We start from the raw sequence: 24,225 nt of genomic DNA on the forward strand, positions 1-24,225 counted from the left end.
CAGCATCCATACGTGACTACTGGAAAAACCATAGCCTTGATTAGACGGACCTTTGTTGGCAAAGTAATGTTTCTGCTTTTCAATATGCTATCTAGGTTGGTCATAAATTTCCCTCCAAGGAGTAAGCGTCTTTTAATTTCATGGCTGCAATCACCATCTGCAGTGATTTTGGAGCCCCCAAAAATAAAGTCTGACACTGTTTCCACTGTTTCCCCATCTATTTCCCATGAAGTGATGGGACCAGATGCCATGATCTTCGTTTTCTGAATGTTGAAAAAAAGGGGCATAGTGTTACTATAATGATGTTTTAGGGAAGTGATGCTTCTTAAGCTAAACTTTATGAAAGATAAAATAGTAGAAACAACAAGGACTCTTGAAATTTTAAATCATTGTACTAACCACATGGTTTTAGGTCCCAGTTTCCTTATTGGATGAACTGCATAATACTTATCATATAGAATAGTTGTAGGGATTAAATGAGATTATGAATAGCCATTCCTTGCATAGTGCTTGGCTCATAGTAAATTTCTACGTGTTTCCCACTTGTGGAAAAACATCCATTTAATCTATTAGTTTGACCCTCTATATTGGTGATGTCTCATTTTCCATCTTGTCTTTGGTCTCTGCTTTGGTCATCCTTTGGTGTTCTGTTTAGGTCTCTTGAAACTTTCCAAACAATAGATTCCTTTGAAATATACCTTCCTGTAGATTACTCACTGTTTCTTGCAGTAAATTAGTCTAAAGAAGTCAATAGATAGCTTACATGAAATTACCCTGATATTAACCTTAATAGTTTCCTGTGGATGCCATAACAAGTTACCACAAACTGAGTGGCTTAAAACAACAGAACTGTATTCTCTTGCGGTTCTGGAGGCCACAAGTCTAAATCAAGTACAGTGCTTATTTCAGAGATTCTAGGGGAGAATCCATGTCTTGCCTCTTTCAGTTTCTGGTGGCTTCTGGCATTCCTCGGCTTGTGGCTGCATCTCTTTGATCTCTGCCTCCTTCTGCACTTCCTCTTCTCTTCTCATCCCTTCCCTTACCTCTCCTCTTGCCCTTGCTCTCTCTGTAAAAATTTCCTCTGCTTATATTTTATATGTGCATGTGGCTGCATTTAGGGCCTACCTTATAATCCAGGATTATAAGCTCCTCTGAAGATTCTCAACTTAATCACATATTTTGCCATAAAAGGTGATATTCACATATTCTAGGCATTAGGAGATAAATATATCTTTGAGGGTTTTTTTTTTCAGCCCACCACATCCCCTTATATGACAAATATGCTAATCTCAAATGTTTCTTGAAACTAAATTAAGAGACGAGAACAAGTTTTAAGTAGTGAATCTGCAAGTAGAAAAATAACCCTTTTTGCTTTAAAAAAAAAAATTTTTAGACTTTCACCTCAAAATTATACAGTGTCAAGACTGACAAAATCCTAAGCAGCGAATTTTTATTAATTTCATTTTCATATTGAACTTTGCTTTTAAACCTTCCCTTAAGCCATTAATTGAAATGAACAACAAAAATAGTAGATTTATCTCATGGGATAAGACAAAAGAGAAGATTCCAACCCTCTCTGCATGTGTTTAGTATAGTGTGAAAACATGTTATGGTACTACACTGAAGTATTATTCATAGATATAAGAATAAATTTGCAGTTTATTTTTCTTCATTTCAGTGAGTTGAACTAATAATTTAGAAGTTCTACAGTATTTTCTGGTTCATCAATTGTTATCTTTCCTTTTTCTTGCTCTCTTAATTGTTACGTATGACTCTATTATTGCCTATAAACAGGACACTTAATATCTTCCGCATCAAGATGCTCTGTTCTTCCTACCATGGCATTACTTTCCCGATTGTTCTCACCATCCAGATAGGATTAGATTTTGAGAGTATTTTAACTTCCTCACTTTCTTCTTTCTCTGTTACCCCAACCTGGAAGTTTTTTTGAAATGGTGTAGTACTTAAGAGTTTTCCTTGTAGTGTGTCTGTTATATTTTAAGAATACTTATTTAGCAATTATTACACACACATACAGACACATGTATTCCTCTCCATTCTATCCCTCTGTTATGGTTCATTTGTTGATATTTAGTTGTTTTTCTCATGTATTTTCCTCATCTGATGTGCTAATTTTTTCCCCTACTAGAAGTACCCTTTGTGTTTTTTTTCTCTTCATAAATCAATATATGCTCATTGCAATAAATATCCATATACTTATACAGTAAAAAGTGAAAGATTTTTGTAATATCTTTATTCCATAGATAAATCACTATTAGTGCTCAGTGCATATCCTTATAGACTTTTTTTCCTATATACAGAGATACAGATTTTTTTTCTTTTGATAGAAATGCTGTCATATTATTCATACTGTTTTATAGCCTTCTTTTCATGATAACATTTTATGAACATTTTTCCTGATAGTAAATATATGTTATCATTTTGAATGGCTGTATTGTATTCCACAGCATACATACCGTAACTTATTTAACCAGTCCCTATTGATATTTGTTTAAATTGATTCCAGTCTTTCACCATTATAAACAGTGAAGCAATGACCATCTTTATGTATTGTCCATTTTTTCCTTCAAATTCTTAGAAGTAAGATGAATGAATTGAAGATTTTATATATTTAAAAATTGTTGTTTCCAAATTGTCATCCAAAAGGATTTTTATCTTTTTTTTTTCTATCCATATGATGTGAGTGCCATTTTCCCCTACACTCTGGCCATTAATCTTTTAAATCTTTGGCAGATTGATAGGTGAAAAATGGTTTCTCACTTTTTCAAAATAGCTGTTTCTTTTATTATTAATACGATTATGCAGTTTTATATATTTATTGGTCATTTATATTTCTTCTTTTGAGAATTTCCCAATTATATCCTTGATTTGGGATGTTTGTTCTTTTTACTCATTTGTATATTTCTTCCAACATTAAGGATACATTTTTTCCTGTCATAAATTACATATAAATATTTCTTCCTGCTTTTTCACTTATTTTTTAACTTTATGGTGTTGTTTGCCCTATAGTTTTTATAATTTTCACATAGTCAGATCTATCAAATCTGGTTCTGTCTCGGGTGTTATACTTAGTACAGTCTCCCTTCCGAGTTATAGAAATAACCTGTATTTTCCTCTCCTATTCTTTCTAGATTAAAAAATTAAAAAAATTTAATCCATCTGGATTTGTTTTGTGGTCTCATGTCAATTTGGACTCTTACAGGGTTTTCCCTCCCCCTTTCAAATCATTTTCTAATTCTTCCTTCTTCCTCCTTCCCTCCCTTCCTTCTTCCCTCCTTTCCTCCCTTTTTTCCATCCATCCATTCTCCCTTCCTTCCCTAGACCAAAAAAAATATAAATGCAACCCCTTTTATACCTGCCCCCATTATCTTTTTAGCCTTTTCTTTCTTCAATAAGAGTATAAATTTTTCTCTGTGACTTTTCTTCCTCCTTCTCTTGCTTCTCAGCTAATTCACCTCAGGCCTCAGAATGTCCTGGTAACCTCCTTCCATTCCAGACCTGAGTTTGTCTTTTGATAGCTGGGGTTCTCTTCTTTCTCTGGCAGTCTAGCTTGGCCTGGGTGTATCTAGACTATGCTTGTTTTCAGAATATTACAGGTGGGGTTGCCTAAGGTACCAAGATTTGCAAGACTGGAAGAAGTTAGGAATGAATATATCACCATACAGGAAAGGAAGGCTCTTGACTTGGGCCTTTAAGAATGAGTAGAGATTTGAGTTGGAGATAATGAAGTGATCTGGAGACTGTCTAGAGATTAAAACCAGGGCTCTAAGAGAGTTCTTGGATTGAAAAGTGCCTCTGTTGTATATTTCCCAGAGTTTAGTTTTACCACCTCTGAATCCTGCTGTTATTCATCAATTGATAATTCTTTTCCCACAGACTTGAAATGCCACTTTTATCATGTATTAAATTTCTATATATACAGAAGTATTCTTTTAGGCTTTCTGTTCTCTTTCATTGATATGTCTATTTATTCCTGTGGTTCCACTACTATAGTTCAGATACATTTTAATATTTGATAAGGTAAGTTATTCTTCAGTATTTTTAAAGAAAAATTCTTAGGCCATTTCTGAATGTAAGATCAGTTTTGTCAAGTCTTTATCACAACCTCAGCTTCCAGTGGCGTTTTCATGGAATTGTGTTGTTTTGCTAACTGGCCCCATATTTGGAGGCAGGGAGAGACTGAAGAAAGAGGCAGACCACTGCAAACTGGTAGGTGGCAGGTTTAATAAGCAAGGGAACTTACTTATGTAAGACTTGGCTTGGTTAACCACAGGACGGGTAGATCTCTGCATCTGCCTGCCAAATCTTAAAGTTTATATAGAGGTCTTAACTGGGTTCAGTCATGTATTCGGTCCAGATGGTCTCAACACCACCTTACTCTCTTAAGGCTACATCCATGAAAACAGCTCCCACTGTGGAAATGGTGGGCAGAGCATTCATGCCAAAGACAGAAAAGAGTTGAGGAGCCTCTGATTGGGTTTAGCTCCTGGGTCAGCTGGTAGTCATGTCCTCTCAGTGACCTCCTCCAACACTCCACCCCTTGTGACTGGCTCTTATGATCTTACACAGCCACTCTTTTCCAAAGAAAGAGTTCCCTGAGTGGCCAGCAAGGGGTTTCACTAGCATAGAGGTGGCTTGTTTGGTAACTATCTGGCCATCCAGGTGAGACATACCATTGCAAATTATAGTAGATGATGCTTTTCCCAGGCAAGATAGGGGCTTCAGTGTTTTCAGCAGCACAGTAGATTGATCCATGGTGAAAGTCAGGCAATGTCTGTTTCCTGCAACTTCCATATCTTTATAATATTGAGTATCTCTGCAGGAGTGCCTGGGACAACAGACCCTATTGGTTGATCATTCAAAAGTGTTAAAGTCAAGGTGGTTTTACCTGATACTGTTTTAATTTGCTTCTTTGATATCCATCTTTCCTTTCTATGAACCCCGCTGTTTGCTGATCATAGGGGAGATTAATCTTCCATTCGATGTCATGTTCTTTTACCCAGTCTTGTATATCATAACCTTTGAAATGTGACCTCCAATTACTGTGTATTTAATGAAGGTATCTGTACATGGCACTCAGCTTCTCTAATCCCCTAATGGTAGCAGCCTGATTTGAGCCATAGCAGGGGAAACTTTCAGTTAGGCCAGATGCAGTGTTCACACAAACCAAGTCATATTTAGAACCCTCACTTGGAGGGAGGGGGCAAATATAATCAATTGCCAATTCCTCACTGGTTGAGAACTTCAGTACATGGCCCTAGAGTCCTTTGGTAATTTCCTTGGGTGGTGTTTAGAACACAAAAGACATGTTACTGCATTAACCAAGTCACTGTATTTCAAGGGCTATCCAGCACAGCTTGACAGTATGCCATGCCACCCATATGCTATGGAGGGTGGTCACTCTTTCTGTGCAACCAATCTGCCATATATATTGAAGGGTCAGTTGCTAGGGCTTGTACTTGAGCTAGGGCATCATCTTCCTGGTTGCCCGGATGTGTCAGTGTCTTGTGAACCAGCATGTGGAAGACAGAAATGATTGCCTGGAGCTTTTCCAGGTTAACCCAAAAGTCTTTCCACGTATCCTGACCCTACAAGGACTTTTACACAATAATCCACTCCTTAGCTTTCCATTGTCCAAGTCATAGGGATTAATGCTTTTATAACAGCCCAACTGTCAGTGCAAAGGATTAGTGATCAGAGTTTATGAGTGATCACCAGCCAAACTGCTCTGAGTTTGTCTCACTGGCTGCTATGGTTTGTTTTTGTTTTCAGCCATCTGTATTTCAGATATCATCAGGAATTTCCTCTACTCCCTCTCTACAGACTGCAGGGGCTGCCACAGGAATAGGAATGGAGGCATTCAGAGCATCTTCATATTCTACAGGACTTAGTAGCACCTGTATTTCTAGAGATAGTGGGCTGGCAGACAGGGTGCTCTTCTGCTACATATAGACATGCCGCTTAGTCGAAGTGGGAGTCTGAGCCATAACAGAAGGTGGTTGATGGAACATACTCTCCTTCTACCCTTTGATAGGGAGGGAAGTTCTTATCATGATGTGCTGTTCTTTCATGGAAGACTCTACCCTGAGGATAACTGTATACACTATCAGGAGCTGTTGCTGTATGTGTGTGTTGGGGGTGGGGTGGCTATATTGGGTTTCTGCCCACTTTCAGAGCTGGGGCCAAAATCCTAGGGATACTTTCTCATTCTGTTGTGTCTGCTGCAGCACCCAGCCCAAAGCTTCCAGGGCCGCAGATACATCTAACTCAAATGGCAACTCTGCATCGGAGATGCCCAGAGCTTTAATCTGCTTCACTAGTATTTTTGTCTTTTCAAAGGTAGATTGTTGCTCTCATTCCCAATCCCATATGTGCCCTTTCTTACCAGACAGTACAAAGGATGGAGGCACTTTGCCAGGTAAGGAATAAAACCCAGACCTCCAAATTTCTATAAAAGCTTGCACCTTTCATGTTCTTAGGGATTGGATAGGCTTTCACTTTATCAATCACAGCTACTAGGATAATGCACATCTTACCCAACCAAATTACTCCCCCAAATGTTATGGCAGTGCCTGGGCCTTGAATTTTCTATGGGTTCACCACCCATCCTGTACCTCACAGATGTTCTAGTTCTAGCAAAGTCTACAAAGTCTCCTGCAGCAGTGGCAACTCTTCACACATTAACATAATATCACCAATGTAATGGGCCCATTTTACTGTAGTGGAGAAGGAGACATATCTTGGGCTGGCATCCTGCAACATATTGTGGGGCTGAGTAGGTAGCCTTAAGGAAGCATTTAGAAGGTCTATTTTTATCCCTTCCTCTGAACACAAATTGATCTTAATTATCAGAAACCTGTGCTTGTCAGTCTTTTCCTTAAAACTTTGAAGATGAAGCACTTTTGCAGGGATGAATAACATATTAAAAATATATAAAAAATACAAAAAGTTTAGCATCACTTCTTATTTGGCAGTGTTTCCCATGTAATTTGATATATCCAATAAGCCCAATTAATTTAATTCTCTTTAAGATGAGATAACATATCTTTGAGATGTTCCAGGGCCCTCTAGAAAATTCCAGTTAGTTCAAGGTCAGCAGGACTTTGTTTAGAATTTGATTTGGGTAAGTTTGTCCAGAGTATTAAAAGCTTTAAAACACTTGATTGAGTAGGACCATAAGTCACCATGAAACAGTACTTACTTATCTGGTTAACCAAATGATAATTAAAGACCTCAAAGGCAAATACATAAAGTTACATAGCTGTAAAAAAAATACAAAATAGCTCTTTTAATAGAGAAGACTAAGTTTTCCTAAGTAATTAAAGCCTGATAAAAACAATATGAAGCACAGGAAATTGTTCTGATAAAACACAGAATCTCTTTTTCTAGGCAGATTATTTAAAAGGTAAAGAAATCTTTTCATAGTCCCACTAAGAACAGACCAATAGTCCAAAACAACTTTGTCCTTTTAGCAAATGAAAAAAATTGTTTCATTTTTACATAAGTACACTATTGATAGTAAAGCTTATTTTTCTTGAGACCAATTAAATACAGCTCTTTTACAGATTTATTTTGGCAAAACACTCTAGAGGTAGAAAAATGTCACACATACACAACATATATACATAGACATACATCAACATACAGACAGACACAGAGACTCCATAACTTTCATTCCAAAACTTTAGCCAAGAATCAGGAGCCACAATATAAAACTCACTAATTTATAAGCAGTCGAATCCAAATGTATTTCTGGTAGATAGAACAAGTTAAGTGTTAAAGCTTTTTATTAATATTTGTGGAGAAGACTATTATAATTTGTATTCTTATGGAAGCTGTGGGCTAGATTTTGAGCAAGGGAGCATCCATGGTCATCTGTATTTTAAATAGTCACTTGCCCTCATTTTTTTCTGTTCAGTTCAGTTCAGTTCAGTCGCTCAGTCATGTCCGACTCTTTGCAACCCCATGAATTGCAGCATGCCAGGCCTCCCTGTCCATCACCAACTCCCGGAGTTCACTCAGACTCACGTCCATCGAGTCAGTGATGCCTTCCAGCCATCTCATCCTCTGTTGTCTCTGGGCACTATTTTATTAATATTATAGTTATCTCCTGAGGTGTTTACATTTTAGATAAAATTTACAACTTCAAGGGACAGAAAACGAATGCACATTTTCCCCTAAGGGTTTTGGGGTATATTTTTTCTGTTTTCAAAGTCTAGGGTAATTACTGTTAAAAATATTCCATTGTATTAAAGTTTGGATGCCATGGGTCTATTCTGCCCATTTCATTGTCAATTACTACAACATCCTCCTCTTTACTCTCCTCACTTTCCCAGAGATTCTACCTCATAGTGTCCTAATCAGGCTTTATCACAAGTGCATGCACCTTCATCCATGGCAGTTTGTAATCTCCTAGCTTTCCAAAATAGCGTTCTAAGGTCTCCAACTTACTATTCTGCTCTTCCAAAATTGTCTGCCAGCCCTGAAACTAGCAGAGTAGTAGACAGTTATTCTAACTTCAGCTCTTCATCGAGCTTTCTAACTCAAGTTAAATCTCTAATTGGGTATTGGTGGTCAGCTGAACTGCCCACCATAGAGGCCAGCCCGCTATGGCAACCATTTGTTTCTCTTAAGTTCTTATGTGTACTTTCTCAAACAAGCTCATTAAAGCAGCCATGTTCTGGGGGTGTTTTCATACTCATGGGGTGGTCCACATGCATCTGACATATGGGCCACCTCTTCTCACATGGAGGTCATGGCCAACTCAGGATTTCTCTCCCAGATGATTCTTTCTCAAGGCCTGTTTATTCCATCTCCTGGCTGGCTCACCAGTTGTTGGTTTGCAAACTGCTTCTCTGAACACAGAGAGCAAAGAGAGAACAAAGAAAGAGGTAGACTTCTCCAGATTGGGAGCTGGTAGGTTTAATAAGCAAGGGAACTTGGTTATAAGTCTTGTCTGGGGTGACTGCAAGTTGAGTAGGTCTCTGAACCAACTGACCAAATCTTAAGAGTTTATAATAGAGGCCTTAACTGGGTTTAGTTACATATATAGTCCAGATGATCTCAACAACACCTAACTCTCTTAAGGCTACATCCTTGAAAATGACTCCCACTCTGGGACTGGGAAGCAGAGTTTCCATTCCAAGGACATAGGAGGAGTGAGGAGCTTCATTTGCCTGGGTCTAGCTCATGGGTCAACTTGCAGTCATGTCCTCTTGATGACCTTCTCCAACAAGTTGCCTTACATGAATAGATTAATTTGGGATAAATTGCATCTTTACAGTGTTCAGTGTTCCCATTCAAGTACATAGACTGGCTCTCATTTATTCAATTGTTCTCTTGTGTCCTTCAATAAAAGTTTATACTTTCCTCATGTCGGAAAAACAGACATGAGAATTGAAAGAGCATCGTGGCTTGAAGTTATTATTATAAAGGTCTTAAGTCCTATACAACTGTATATAGATTTTAAAGGCATCATTGTGCTACAGCATAGTACAATAATTAACATTTACTATTGTTTAAAATGAATGAAAAAGTTTTTCCGTTGAGTCCCTCTGAATTGGTAGATATAGATAATTGGAAGGGGAAGAGGAGCAGAAAATGAGGTTAGAGCTTGAGGAATTGTCTAGGACAGGGTCATGATAATTGGCCTTTCCTACCTTCCCCCTACTCCTGTGAATGCACCCAGACTAAAGTCTAAGAAAAAGTCTTTAATGAAATTGAGTAATTAGCCTGGGAAGGTATAGATCTTTCAAAGTGGAGAATTTATGCTTACTCAGGTCTTAGAAATTATGCTAGTACATTAAAAAAAATTAGTAAGGAGCCTGAGGGATTTAGTAATATGGTAAAGAAGACATACGATTCTTCTGTGTACAGGGGATAAAAAGTACACTTAGAAACTGGGGAAAACAAAATCTATATAAGAAATCGTGGATCAAATGTGAAACAAACTAAATATGGTATGATTATAATCAATTGTTGAAGACTAAACAAAAAATTTAATTGATTTCGATGCTTGCAAATTTGATGCAAGTAAATTTTCAAATAGCATGTGTAGTGACACAAAATTTCATCATCTCCACTTCTCTGCTTTCTTTAAAAAAACTGAATAGGTGCAGGTGATATAAACCCAACTTAGGCTGTCTTGAATTAAAAGAGAATTTCTTGACTTACGAACTGATTAGCTCACTCTTCTCTATCTTGTTTCTGTGTTCACCTGTGTTGCCTTCATTTAGGGCAGGTTTTTCCATATGGTAAGAAAGTTATCAGCTGCTCCACCCTTACAAGGCTTCTGGAGTTCACCAGCTGAGAGAGACAATTTCCTTCTGTTATTCTACATGTACCAGTTAAGGAATGACTGGCCTCAGAGATGGAGTGCTGTGATGGGCCAGGCAATTCCTGGCCTCGTCACATGTCCATTCCTGAGATCAGAGCCCTGTGGAAGCGAGATACATAGTGTTACTGATTCCTGTTATAAACGAGGAGTTCTGTTGTCTGAGGACGGATATCCTGAGAAGCAAATCTTTCTTGCGAGCTTCTGCCCTGCTGGATACCAGGGGCAGTCAGGGGGACAACTTTAAACTTTTGACAAATATCTTAGTTACTGCCAGTTTAAAAGTTTCTCTTAGATAATTCAGTCTGTTTCAGATATATGCTAAATCTTTTAGAGTTCCTCTGTCTTCCTCTCTAAAATGACATTTTAATATATGGGTAATGGAGTAAATATGACTTCATTTTGGGGTAGATAGGGCTTCAGATACACATGGTTTCCTTTGGATCCTTTCTAGTCTCTGCTTTGGAATGGATGGTTTTACAGTATGGATTGGCCCCCATGGTGCAGCCACATGTTGCTAGAATCTGGGCTTCTAGACGTTTACCTTCGTAAGTGAAAGATCATACACTTTGCCCTGTGCCCATACATCTATAAGTAGTCTCTTCACTAAAGTCTTATCACATGAATCATCTGGGGTGATTTTGTTCTAACTGTATTCTGACTGGTACAGAGTTGCTGACTGAGTTTGAATTAGTTCATTGAAACCACTAATTTAATATCCTTAAACTATTATCCAATCACATATGTGTATCTCTATGATAGTAGTCATAGCCATCATTATCTGTTTCCATTGTCAAGTGGTGAGGTTTCTGAGAGCCAGGATTTTCTTCGTCTTTATAAAGCCAGTGTTTAGCATACTGTGCAACTAAGTAGTACCCAAAGTGCCATATAGTTCAGAGAAAATGCCATAGACTTCAGAGAAGAGGAATATCTACAATAGTCAGGGAAGGCTTTCTTGGGACTTGAACTCTGAAGAATGGGTAGATCTTGATTGGATCATAGAGAAGAAACTTTCCAGTTGGGAGGAACATTGACTACAAACACATGGAGACTTAAATAGACATAGTGTCTTTATGTGGGCTTCCCTCATAGCTCAGCTGGTAAAGAATCTGCCTGCAATGCAGGAGACCTGGGTTCAATCCCTGGGTTGGGAAGATCCCCTGGAGAAGCCAAAGGCTGCCCACTCCAGTATTCTTGCCTGGAGAACTCCAAGGCCTGTATAGTCCATGGTGTCGCAAATAGTCGGACACAACTGAGCGACTTTCACTTCACTTCACTTCTTCATGCATCAGTGAGGGAACTACTTAAAATAGCAATTTTGTTGAGAAATAAAGTTGAGGTCAAGTTATAGAAGATTTTCAAATAGTGCAAAGGCATTCCAATTTGAAGCAGAGTAATATATAGTCATTCTTTTCTTTTAAATTACATGAGAATCATGATGAAATAGATGTAAGAAAATCAGTATTGTTATAGGATGGAATAGGAAGAGTATGCAGTAAATCAAAGTGGAAAGGTGATCCCCAGCCTGTTACAGTAATCCAGATGTGAAATGATGTAACCATTTTTTGAGCATTTAACATTCATTCATTTATTCATTAAGTATCTGTTGAGTTTCCATCAGGTATCATGCACTACGCCAAGTGCTGGGGATAAAATAGTGAGCAAAAAAGAAATACAATTAAAGAATTATGTGACATAAACGATAGAATATTAAAGAGTAAATTAAAATCCCACTTAATAAGATTTTAGAAGTAAGTAGACATATTTGAGGGAAATAGGCTTGCACCAAAAATAAAATCAAAGGTACATGAACAGTAAAACAAGGAATGAGTCAGATTAATATGTATTTATTTTTGGCTGCACTGGGTCTTTGTTGTGGCACAAGGGCTTTCTTTAGTTGCAGCAAGTGGGGGCTACTCTCTAGTTGGGTGCACAGGCTTCTCCTTGTAGTGACTTTTGTTGTGAAACACAGGCTGTAGGGAACGCAGGTTTCAGTAGTTGTGGCACCTGGTGCGTAGTTGCGGCACATGGACTTAGTTGCCCTACAGAACGTGGGATTTAGTTTCCAGATCAGGAATTGTACCTGTGTCCCCCTGCATTGGACGGCAGATTCTTAACCCCTGGACCACCAGGGAAGTCCCTAGTCAGATTAACATTAAATGGCATCTACAAGAACAAAAAAGGCTGATTTTTTTTTTTTTTTGCCTAATATGGTTTGCACATATTTGGAAACCCACTAACATTAGAATAACTATCAATAAAGGTCAGCAGAGTTGTCAAACAAATACCTGCATTTTATTGACTTGATAAATCAAGGAGTTGATGAAAGTATAGATCTAACTTGGTCAGGAAAGTCAACTAATTTCAACACAGGGAATCAACCGAGAAGACAAAGAAGATATTTTTATGTATCAGAGACATTTTTATGTTACAAAGGAGATGTTTTAATATTAAAATATAAATTTAATCATACATATTTGAAAATCCTGGCACACTTTAATCCTGTTGTTTTCTCCACTGACCTGACTGCCATTCATGTAAATGAATTTGTGTTAGCAGATTCACATTGTTTCACTCCCTTTTTTATGACTATTTTCCCTATAAGAACTGTTCTTAGAATGAAGTGGCTTTATTCCCTTGGAATTGCTTGTGAATTGAATTGGGATTATAGCCATTATAACAAAACACTGCTGTAACCTATTCATTGTGGCTGCCAAGGTGTTTGTGTTGAGGGGAGGGGAAAGAGGGGGCCTATTTTCATGGAGTCTACAGTATGGTGGGTGAGATAGATAATAATTTAGAATTATAAGCATGTTAAAGGCTATTAAGGATAAATATATGAGCTTTGACAGTCGATAATTGGTGTTGCTGAGGCTGTGATGCTTTAGCTAAAATTTGAAAAATGAGTAGGAGGTTAGGAGCCAGCTAGTGCATTGTCTTTGTAATGGAAAGGAGCATGTTAAGAACTGAAAAAAGGGTGTGAAGGCTGGATTTCAGGAGGAAGATAAAGTTGGTATTATATGAAGAAGCAGAGATAGGGACAGGATCATAAAGGGCCTTGTAAGCCATGAGAAGAATCATGCCCTTTATTATTGGAATAGAAAGCCATTGATGTGTTTTAAGGTGTGTGTATGAGAGACAGAGACAGAGTCAGAAAGAATATAAAATTTGCAATCAAGAATTACTCTGTTGAAGGATGTATGATTAATGGACAAGAAAGCTAGAGTAGATATGCAGCAAAACCAGTTTGGAAGCTATTACAATAATCTAAATGAGAGAATGATGGTGACTTAGCCTAACATGGTAACAGTTGAGATGGAGACAAATGGATGGACTTGAAAGATATTTAAAAGGATTTGTGGTGGATTACCACTGCAGACGGTGATTGCAGCCATGAAATTAAAAGATGCTTACTCCTTGGAAGGAAAGTTATGACCAACCTAGATAGCATATTCAAAAGCAGAGACATTACTTTGCCAACAAAGGTTCATCTAGTCAAGGCTATGGTATTTCCAGTGGTCGTGTATGGATGTGAGAGTTGGACTGTGAAGAAAGCTGAGTGCCGAAGAATTGATGCTTTTGAACTGTGGTGTTGGAGAAGACTCTTGAGAGTCTCTTGGACTGCAAGGAGATCCAACCAGACCATTTTAAAGGAGACCAGTCCTGGATGTTCATTGGAAGGACTGATGTTGAAGCTGAAACTCCAATACTTTGGCCACCTCATGCGAAGAGTTGACTCATTGGAAAAGACCCTGATGCTAGGAGGGATTGGGGGCAGGAGGAGAAGAGGATGACAAAGGACGAGATGGCTGGATGGCATCACCGACTTGATGCACATGAGTTTGGGTGAACTCCGGGAGTTGGTGATGGACAGGGAGGCCTGGCGTGCCGCAATTCATGGGGTCGCAAAGAGTCGGACATGACTGAGCGACTGAACTGAACTGAACTGAGATATGGGAAATGATCAGAGAGGAAGATTATCTAGGATAATGTCTAGGTTTCTGGTATGTACTGCTGGATACTGGCCCCATTCATGAAAAGAGAGATAATTTTAAAGGTTCAGGATTAGTTGGGGGAAACATGAGTTGTGTTTTGACTTATGTAGGCAGTTAGATTGATGGATCTGGAACTCAGAGGTTAAGTATTATGGAAAGTTTCTATTATTTTTGATTCCCCAGCATTTAAATCCATTTCTTATGCTTGGAGAAGTTCTTACCTTAACAGTCTGAAAGGACAAAAAGTTAACATGAACCTAGGTTTTTTTAATCAAATATACTCATCCAAAATTCTGGATTGGGAAAACGTGACACAAAGAATTATGCCCTAGGAAGAATCCCCTCCTGGAAATGGTGGCAGTTGAAATAAGATCAAATTTATAGGATGGCTGTGGTACTAAACCATCTTGTGCTGGTAGTAATGATGTCAGTTGCAGATCTTGATATTTGTGGTTGTGGTTTCTGGACCACTCATTCTGAAGTGTGAATTTGGGCACTGTTCCTTGCTATGCTGTTTCCTTGCTAGAGCTTGGTTCTTTAGCTATTATGGGGTTCTTTAGCTATTTTGTGTTATACAATATCCTTTTTAACAAATTTGATTTTTACTTAAATCAGCCAGAATCAACTTCTGTTTTTGTTTTTTTTTTGGCCACTAAATACTTGAATTAATACTAGAAGTCTATGCCAGAGATACTTGTTTGTGAGTCATATATATAGTGGTAAGCTATAGATGGCTTCTCTGGTGGCTCTGATGGTAAAGAATCTGCCTGTATTCAGGAGGTGTGGGTTCAATTCCTGGGTCAGGAAGATCCTCTGGAGAAGGAAATGGCAACCCACTCCAATATTCTTGCCTGGGAAGTCCCATGGACAGAGGGGCCTAGCGGGCTATATAGTACATAGGGTCACAGAAAAGTTGGACACAACTTAGTGACTAAACAACAAACTATAGACAGAGATGAGAGTACTTAAACATAAGAGAACAGGATGAGAGAAAAGGGCTAGGATTGAGCCTCAAGAATTTAGTGACTGAGTAGAAGAAGATGAATCTGAAAGAGGAGATAGAGAAATTACTAGATGTAGGAGAAAAAAGAAAGTAAATACTGTATTCTAGAAGCCAAGATGTAGAATTATTAATTCTTACTTTACATTTGAGGAAGCTGAAGCTTTGGTTAGAAACTTGCCCAAAGGTTTGACTTCACAAATGACAGAACCAGAAGTTGAATCTCTGTCTAACTACAAAGACTATTTACAGAGTTGACTGGATGTGTACAAGAAGTGGGCTAGTGATAACGAACCTTTCTGCCAATGCAGGAGATGTAAGAGATGCAGGTTGGATCCCTGGGTTGGGAAGATCCCCCTGGAGAAGGGCATGACAACCCACTCTTGGATTCTTGCCTGGAGAATTCCATGGACAGAGGAGCCTGGTGGGCTATAGTCCATGGGATCGCAAAGAGTCAGACATGACTGAATTGACTTCGCAGGCATGCACACATGCATAGATAATAGGATACAGCTGGAAATACAGATTTGGGTGTTTTAAGCACATTTTGAATGAATAATCCAACAAACATATAGAAGAGGGGTAGAGTTAAAGAAAAAGCAAAGATAAGAGTCTGTAGTTGGCAAGTGATGGTGAGAGGGAAAGAAGTAGAAGCCAAAATCAGAGGGGCAGCTAAGAGAAATGGGAAAGTAGTTCTTTTAAGAAAGTATAGTGTCTTAGAAGTCAGGGTTAGGGTTACAGAAAATGTTAATGGGACCAAGTACAGGAAAGAGGAAAAAAGAAGGGAAGGGTAAGACTGAGAACATACCATTATATTTGGACTAAATTTTTTTTATTATCTGAAAAAGCAGTTAAATGTGTTAGGGTATAGTGGTTGGGTTGAAAATCAATGAGGAAAGGAGTGGAAAGGAATTGTAAGCAAGAGACATGTTTTTAATTGATAAATTTAGCAAAGTAAGAGTAGTACAGTGTAATTTTAAGAGGCAGCAGTTTTAAATTAAGAATTTCTTTAGATTCTGCTTTGCATATGTGGCGCAAGAGGGGAAGGTGCTAATAATAGGGAGAATTTTAATGATTTGTCAGGGACAATGTTTACGTGCATCAACATTCTATAAATTTTCAAACAGAACATTATATTTCATTGAGATTTAGAGGGGAGAATAAAATTTATTATTTAAAACTCTTCAGTAGATGGAATATCTTCATCTTTAATGCTTTTCCAGAAGGAATTTATGGAATGGAATAAGGGGTAGTAGAGTTGGTAGAACTCAGGTGTATTTTTATGAGTATATTTTATAAGGATATACATAGATGTGAGTGTAAGTAAATTGATTTCCAGATCTCAATAAGGTGGTTTTTCTAGGTCTCCACAATTTTACATAAGAAAATCTACTATTAAATTGAAGTGGATCAGCTTTTTTTATGTCAAGTTTTCTTAGCAGTCATAGCAATGCAGTGCCAGCAAGACTAATGATAATTTAGCCTTTATGTCCATTGTCTGATAACCTTCCTAAAAAGGGATAACTAATAAATATAAACAAGTATAAGAACAAAGCTTCTAAATCTCTTATGTCATCAAATTTACATTAAATTAGCCTTGATGACTCACTATCATTGATACTAATAAGCACAGCATTATATCACATTATAATAAAACTGGTTATTGCATATATGATCTGAAGTACTTAAGAAAAATCTCTGAAAGTATCTTTTTCATTTTAACAATCTGTGAAACAATTTAGGTGTAGGGAATTGAGAAAATTATTTACATCATTTTCACCGGGAATAATCCCATTGGCTAAGGAGCCTGGCAGGCTACAGTCTATGGGATCGCAAAGGAGTACTTCGTAGCTAAACAACAACAATACAAATAATGAAGGCAGTTTGGGGGGACTATTTGTCTAAATCATTGTGAACAAGTTATAAACCATGAATAAGTTATAAGTTATAAAGTGAATTCTTTATTTCACCTTAGATATGCAAGGTCTAAGAGTATAAATTACAAAGACAGCATTTTGGAAAGAAAATATTAATGTACATTTTATTTGAAACTAAACAAATACCACTCTCAAAATGTTTGTTAAATGAAAATGTATTTGAATTCTTAGACTTGCTTTTCAGCGAGTTTTGAATGCTGAATGCGAAATTGAATTTTGACGATTGATTCGAGTGGTTTTTGTTGTCATGTTAAGGTTAATGTCAATTTTATTGCTCTTCTCCGAAATGCATTTTAAACTGTTATTTCACAAAAGGAATGGCTAGTCTTAGGGAAAGAAAACAACAGCTCCCGACGGGTTTCCTAGCCTGGGTCTAGGGCTTCTGATCCCAGCAGGTCTCGGGCGGCGGGATGCTTGATTCTCGCTTCGCGGGGGAGGGAGGCGTGAGCGCAGCCGCGCCAGTCTCGCGGGGAGTCGGACCTTGCTTTTCAGCGCGATCTGGAGCTCCGGCGGTGGGCTTCGCGCGGCTGGGTGGGGCCGAGCGAGGTAGAGGCGGGGCTCGGACCGGTCTGTGTGGCGATCTGCTGTCGCGTCCTCGGCTCTTGCCACCCAGAGTAGAGTGTGGGATCCGGGAAGGAAGGGTGGGCGTTCGGGTCCCAGAGGGGGTCACTGTGAGGTGCATGGGGAAGAACTGTGGATGGCGGTTATTCCGAGGGCAGGCGGCCATGAAGGTTTTGTGAGGCCGGAGGGCCCTGTCCCCGGAGTGTGACTGGAGGTTGCGTTCTGGGGGCTTTCCCGGCCCGTGGCCTCGCTTTCTGCCGCACTGCAGCTCGAGGCTTCGGGGGTCGCCGGGAGGCTGGAGTGTCGGGGACAGTCTCGGGTGAAAAGAAGCGAGTAGTCTCTGAAGGGAGTCGGCGAGCAAACTCCCCGCTTAAGAACGCGCGGGAAGAGTAGTAGCTCGTCGACTCTGTGGTGAAGAGTGGTCCAAACCCCGCCTCAGGCGTTTGTTTGTTTGTTTTAACGCGACTTGGTAGTCCAGTAAATACCTCCACTTTTAGATTCTTGGTGGTAAATTCGCAAGTGTCAAATTGCACGGTTCCTGTAGGTTTTACCTAGCTGTTGGTGAAGGAATTTCAGAATTTTGCCACACGTAGTACTCACGCCGAGAAAGGACATTCAGAGATGACCGTTTATTGTAAAGAGCATGTCCTTTGGAGAAATCTGGGTGTCTGTGGACTCCAGATTATTCAGTGACTTATGGCACTACCATGTATAAACAATTGTGAACTTTTAGTAATGCAACGACATTCAATTTACTATGTATAATTGTATATATTTATTTTAATATATATAACGACATTCATTTTTTTAAATGCCTGCCCAGTACCGAGATGAAGGTGTCTCTTCCATCCATATTTTTCTGTAATAATACTCTGTCAAAAGCTTTTTAGAAAATCCTTCCTTATTATTATTATTTTTCTTTTTAGCAAAGTGTCCAAGATGAATGACAGCCTATTTGTCAGTCTGGACAGACTTTTGCTAGAATTTGGTAGGTATAAAATGAAAATAAAGAAGTAGGTAACAATTTGTATTATTATTTGACATTTGAACAATGAAATGAAGTTACAAAAAAATTATTTATTTTAGTTTTCCAGTATGAACAAGATATAAGTACTAAAGAAGATATAGTTCAGCGAATTAACAGTAAGTAGTTTTGCATGACAAAGATGTTTTAATTTTTTATAGAATATAAGATGTTATGCAGTTGCTTGGTTTAGGGTAATTTATAGTTGGCATTAGAGCTCCCCCTTCTATCTAGTGAATAATAATAAGCTATTTACCCTAGCTAGTTTTTCAATAGTACATGTCGGTATTCTGTATTCAGCATTTAATTATTTTGTGTTTAGGAATTTTAAGTAGAAATCACTCATAATTACATAAAATTGAAAATATTTTTTCTTCAATACAGGTTATTTCAAACATTTGAGTAAAAAATTTTAAATATTTTTAGAAATCATCAAAAGTCAGTGGCCAGGATTAATGGATGCCACATTTTCAGGATTGCTAATTATTAAAATTAATATTATGAGTAGAATGATAAAGCAAATTATATAAATGTAGTGTTTTAAGATCCTACATAAAAACTATCAAAAGAAGCTACAATCATTATTTCTAATAGCTCTGAAAGGTTTAATACATTTGTTTATCTTTTCTGTAACAAAAGAGAATAGGGAATTAAGAATTTGTTTTAATTTTTTAAAGAAATTACATTTTATTTTTATCTTGTGTTTACTCACTAGTGACAAAGAAATAAGTGAATTGAAGATATATTAAATAATGACTTGGAATTGATTAATAGAAATTTCACATTTGTCAAAAACAACTCTTAAGTTAGTATCATGTGAATAAATGTTTACATGAACTCATAACATCATAAGATACCATTGATCTTAGACATTTCTTAATCTAGCCCTCTTACATTAGAGATGGAACGGGGGACATTTCTCTTCAATCTCAAACACGACTTCTTAGCTTCTGGGTCTAGGACCAAGCCTGACTGGTCCTGTGCTCTTTAGGGCCCTTCCCATCTCAAGCTTCACTTCCTGTCCATTCTTTGGTTCTCCTTTTTTAGGTCAGTTGCCATATCTTTTTTCCTACTGTATTTGTTTATTTTTAATTTATAATTTCTCCTTAAGAAAATAAATATTTCTGTTTTCTAGAATGCTTTGAAGATATTAAAGAATACAAAGCTACTGTTTGTAAGATACATGAAACTATAAATACGACAGATGAGGAAATTGGTCATTACTGTAAACATAGTAAAGAGATCAAAGACAACTGTAGTAAGTGAGTATTTTAAAGAAACTTTCAATAATTGTCATTAGATTCTCTTATTCAGGAGTATTGAGTTCATAGTTGAAGACACTGTTGCTTGAAAGAGGTATTTTATATTGGACTTCCCTGGTAGCTCAGACGGTAAAGCGTCTGTCTACAATGTGGGAAACCTGGGTTCGATTTCTGGGTCCGGAAGATTCCCTGGAGAAGGAAATGGCAACTCACTCCAGTACTCTTGCCTAGAAAATCCCATGGACGGAGGAGCCTGGTGTCCATGGGGTCACAAAGAGTCGGACACGACTGAGCGACTTCACTTCACCAATATTAGGAAAATGATGAATCAGGTCTTCAAATTTCCTTGTTACAAGACAATGTAAAAGGGATAACAGAAGGTTCAAAAGAAAGAAGTAAGTGTTGTAAGTGAGGTGAAAGTCACTCAGTCATGTCTGACTGTTTGTGACTTCATGGACTATACAGTCCATGGAATTCTCCAGACCAGAATACTGGAGTGAGTAGCCATTCCCTTCTCTAGGGGATCTTCCCAGCCCAGAGATTGAACTCAGGTTTCCTGCATTGCAGGCAGATTCTTTACCAGCTGAGCCACAAAGGAACCCCAAGAATACTGGAGTGGGTAGCCTATCTCTTTTCCAGAGGATCTTTCTCACCTAGCAATTGAAGTGGGGTCTCTTGCAATGCAGGCGGATTCTTTACCAACTGAGCTATCAGGAAAGCCCTAAGATCTCTCTAGTTCAAATCCAGTTAGTATAAATATAATATTTTGAATAATCTAGACTCAGTATAGAAAATTCCTATTAGATAAATGGATCTAAAATAATTTTCATCTTTGAATTTTCAAGATCTTTTTGTCTAAGGGAACTAGCCTAAAATTAGTAGCTTTTCAAAATAAAACTATTTAGTATCTTAATTCTTTCAGTATAGTCTCACATCCTATTCTAATATTTATATCTATTAATATTATTTAAGACAAACATTTTGAAGCAAAGACTTGTTTTTTTTTTTTTTTACTAAGACTTGTTAATGGAACCTAATTGTATGATCAGGTACTTACAAAAATAAAGTGTGTTAGCTTTCTGTATTTAATTTTATGTGGGCCACTGTCTTTGTATTAAGTACTAAAGAATCATACCTGTTTTAAAATGTTTTGTTATTTTAAAATTTCATAAGCTTTTTGGTTTCCCTTATTACTTTTTCATAGTCGTTTTAAATAAAAGTGACACATGCCTAGTATAAAAATTCAAAGAGTATACAAATATATGGAGTAAAAAGTCTCTCCCTGTCTGTAGTCCCCACCCCCACCCTGTCCTCTTTCTTATAGGTAATCACTCTTAACAGTGAGCACCCTTTCAGACCTTTTAAAATATACATTCAACACCATTACTACGTATGCTTATTTATATATCTACCTGTATTTCTGACTTTGCTTGTCTCAAAAATGCAATCATACCGTTCTGATTTTTCAACTTGTTTTTAAAATTTAACAATATGTAATGTAAATGGTACTATACATGTGATGATTGTGTATAGATTTCATTCTTTTTTTAACAGCTCCGTAGTATTTTATAGCATTGATGAATCCTAAGTTACTTAATCATTCTCCTATTAATACACATTTTGGTTATTTACAGTTATTTCCTATTATAAGCAATATATACAGGTCTCCTTCCATATTTCTAGAACTGCTGCTATAGAATGAACTCCTGGAAATGGCATTGCTAGATCAGAGAGTATGCATGTTTAAATATTTGATAAATAATTCTAAACTTCTCTCCAAAAAAATTATACTAACTTATACTTTCACCAACAATATATGAGAGTTTCTATTCCTCACAACCTTGCTAACACTGAAATTATCAATGTTTAAATTTTTTTTTTGGCAGTATCATTAACAAAACACTATGTACTGTTCAACTTTTTCTTTGAGGTATACTGCAGTAGGTTTTACCAGTTCAGTTCAGTTCAGTCGCTCAGTCGTGTCTGACTCTTTGCGACCCCATGAATTGCAGCACCCCAGGCCTCCCTGTCCATCACCAACTCCCGGAGTTCACTCAAACTCACTTCCATTGAGTCGGTGATGCCACCCAGCCATCTCAGCCTCCGTCGTCCCCTTCTCCTCCTGCCCCCAGTCCCTCCCATCTGGGTATTGTTTTTGCTTTGGCTCCATCCCTTCATTCTTTCTGGAGTTACTTCTCCACTTATCTCCAGTAGCATACTGGGCACCTACTGACCTGGGGAGTTCCTCTTTCAGTATCCTATCATTTTGCCTTTTCATACTGTTCATGGGGTTCTCAAGGCAAGAATACTGAAGTGGTTTGCCATGCCCTTCTCCAGTGGACCACATTCTGTCAGACCTCTCCACCATGACCTGCCCGTGGTTTCCCTCAATTAGCTGCAGTGGGTTCTGGAAAATTACTGGTAGTTTCTCCTTAGAACCTACTGTGTTCAAGATGTACTTTATACAAGATTATTCTCTGCTGGGTTCTGAGGACAGTTAGTAGGATCTGTTGATTTTAATGCACAAATACCTCTAGTTCATGATTTCAGCTTGTGGCTAAGTGATTTAAATGTGAAATATGAATTCATGAAAGTATGAGAAGACAATATAGGTGACTATAATCTTTGAGAGAAGATCTTTCTATGTCATCAAAGGTAGAAATCACACTGGGAAAAAAATGGTAAATATACATAGAAATTAAAAAGAAAAACACCTCAAATTGATACAAAAAGCAAAAAGATAAAGTAGAAAAACATCAAAGAAGGGTTAATTTTAAAAATATAAAGTGCTTGTAGAAATTAGTAATAAAGAGCCAAAGCCCCATTAGAAAAAATGGGCAAAGACAGTAAATAAATACCAAAGTGAAGAAATGTATGTCTAATGAACATGTGAACAAATGCTCAATCTTACTAACGATCAAAGACATCCAAATTAAAGCAATAATATTATATATTATTGTACATTATTTTGCCTTTAAGTTTTACAGAAATTTAAAGAAGGTTAATACCTGGTATTGGCCAGGAAATAAGAAAATCACCTTGCTCACACAATGTAGGAATATGTTGTTGTTGTTGTTCAGTCACTCAGTGTGTCTGACTCTTTGCAACCCCATGGACTGTAGCATTCCAGGCTTCCCTGTCCTTCACCATCTCCTGGAGCTTGTTCAAACTTATGTCCATTGAGTTAGTGATGCCGTCAACCATCTTGTCCTTTGTTATCCCCTTCTCCTCCTGCCTTCAGTCTTTCCCAGCTTCCCAAGAGTCACCTCTTCACATCAGGTGGCCAAAGTGTTGGAGCTTCAGCCTCAGTTCTTCCAGTGAATATTCTGGATTGATTTGTTTTTAGGATTGACTGGTTGATCTCCTTTCTGTCCAAGGGACTTTCAAGAGTCTTCTCCAACACCACAGTTGAGGCATCAATTCTTCAATGCTCAGCCTTCTTTATGGTCCAACTCTCATATCCATACATGACCACTGGAAAAATCATAGCCTTGACTAGACGGACCTTTGTTGGCAAAGTAATGTCTCTGCTTTTTAATATGCTGTCTAGGTTAGTCATAGTTTTTTTTCCAAGGAGCAAGTGTCTTTTAATTTCATGGCTGCAGTCACCATCTGCAGTGATTTTGGAGCGCCCCAAAATAAAGTCTGTCACTGTTTTCATTGTTTCCCCATCTATTTGCCATGAAGTAATAGGACCAGATGCCGTGATCTTCATTTTTTGGATGTTGAGTTTTAAGCCAGCTTTTTCACTCTCCTCTTTCACTTTCAAGAGGCTCTTTAGTTCTTTGGTTTCTGTCATAAGGGTGGTGTTATCACATATCTGAGGTTATTGATATTTCTCCCTGCAATCTTGATTCCAACTTGTGTTTCATCCAGCTCGGCATTCCCAGTGAAGTAATCTGCATATAAGTTAAATAAACATGGTGATAATATACAGCCTTGATGTACTACATACCCAATTTTAAACCAGTCCATTGTTCCATGTCCAGTTCTAACTGATGCTTCTTGACTTGCATACAGGTTTTGCAGGAGGCAGGTAAGGTGATCAGATATTCCCATCTCTTTAAGAATTTTCCACAGTTTGTTGTGATC

At 37.8% G+C, this 24,225-nt stretch overlaps 1 protein-coding gene across 1 annotated transcript in view; it reads left to right on the plus strand.

Annotated features, from left to right (window-relative positions):
- The window catches only part of LOC104994175 (chromosome unknown open reading frame, human C14orf39), a 74,319-nt gene that overhangs the window by 8,037 nt on the left and 42,057 nt on the right, over nucleotides 1-24,225 (plus strand). The window contains exons 2-4 of the mRNA XM_010847660.1: nucleotides 18,774-18,835; nucleotides 18,934-18,990; nucleotides 20,007-20,133. Coding sequence (XP_010845962.1) covers nucleotides 18,787-18,835; nucleotides 18,934-18,990; nucleotides 20,007-20,133 — 233 coding nt within the window. The 5' untranslated portion in view covers nucleotides 18,774-18,786. The remainder of the gene's footprint in view (nucleotides 1-18,773; nucleotides 18,836-18,933; nucleotides 18,991-20,006; nucleotides 20,134-24,225) is intronic.

This window comes from Bison bison, unplaced genomic scaffold (genome assembly GCF_000754665.1).
Source record: "Bison bison bison isolate TAMUID 2011002044 unplaced genomic scaffold, Bison_UMD1.0 scf7180017864254, whole genome shotgun sequence".
Lineage (NCBI taxonomy): Eukaryota > Metazoa > Chordata > Mammalia > Artiodactyla > Bovidae > Bison > Bison bison.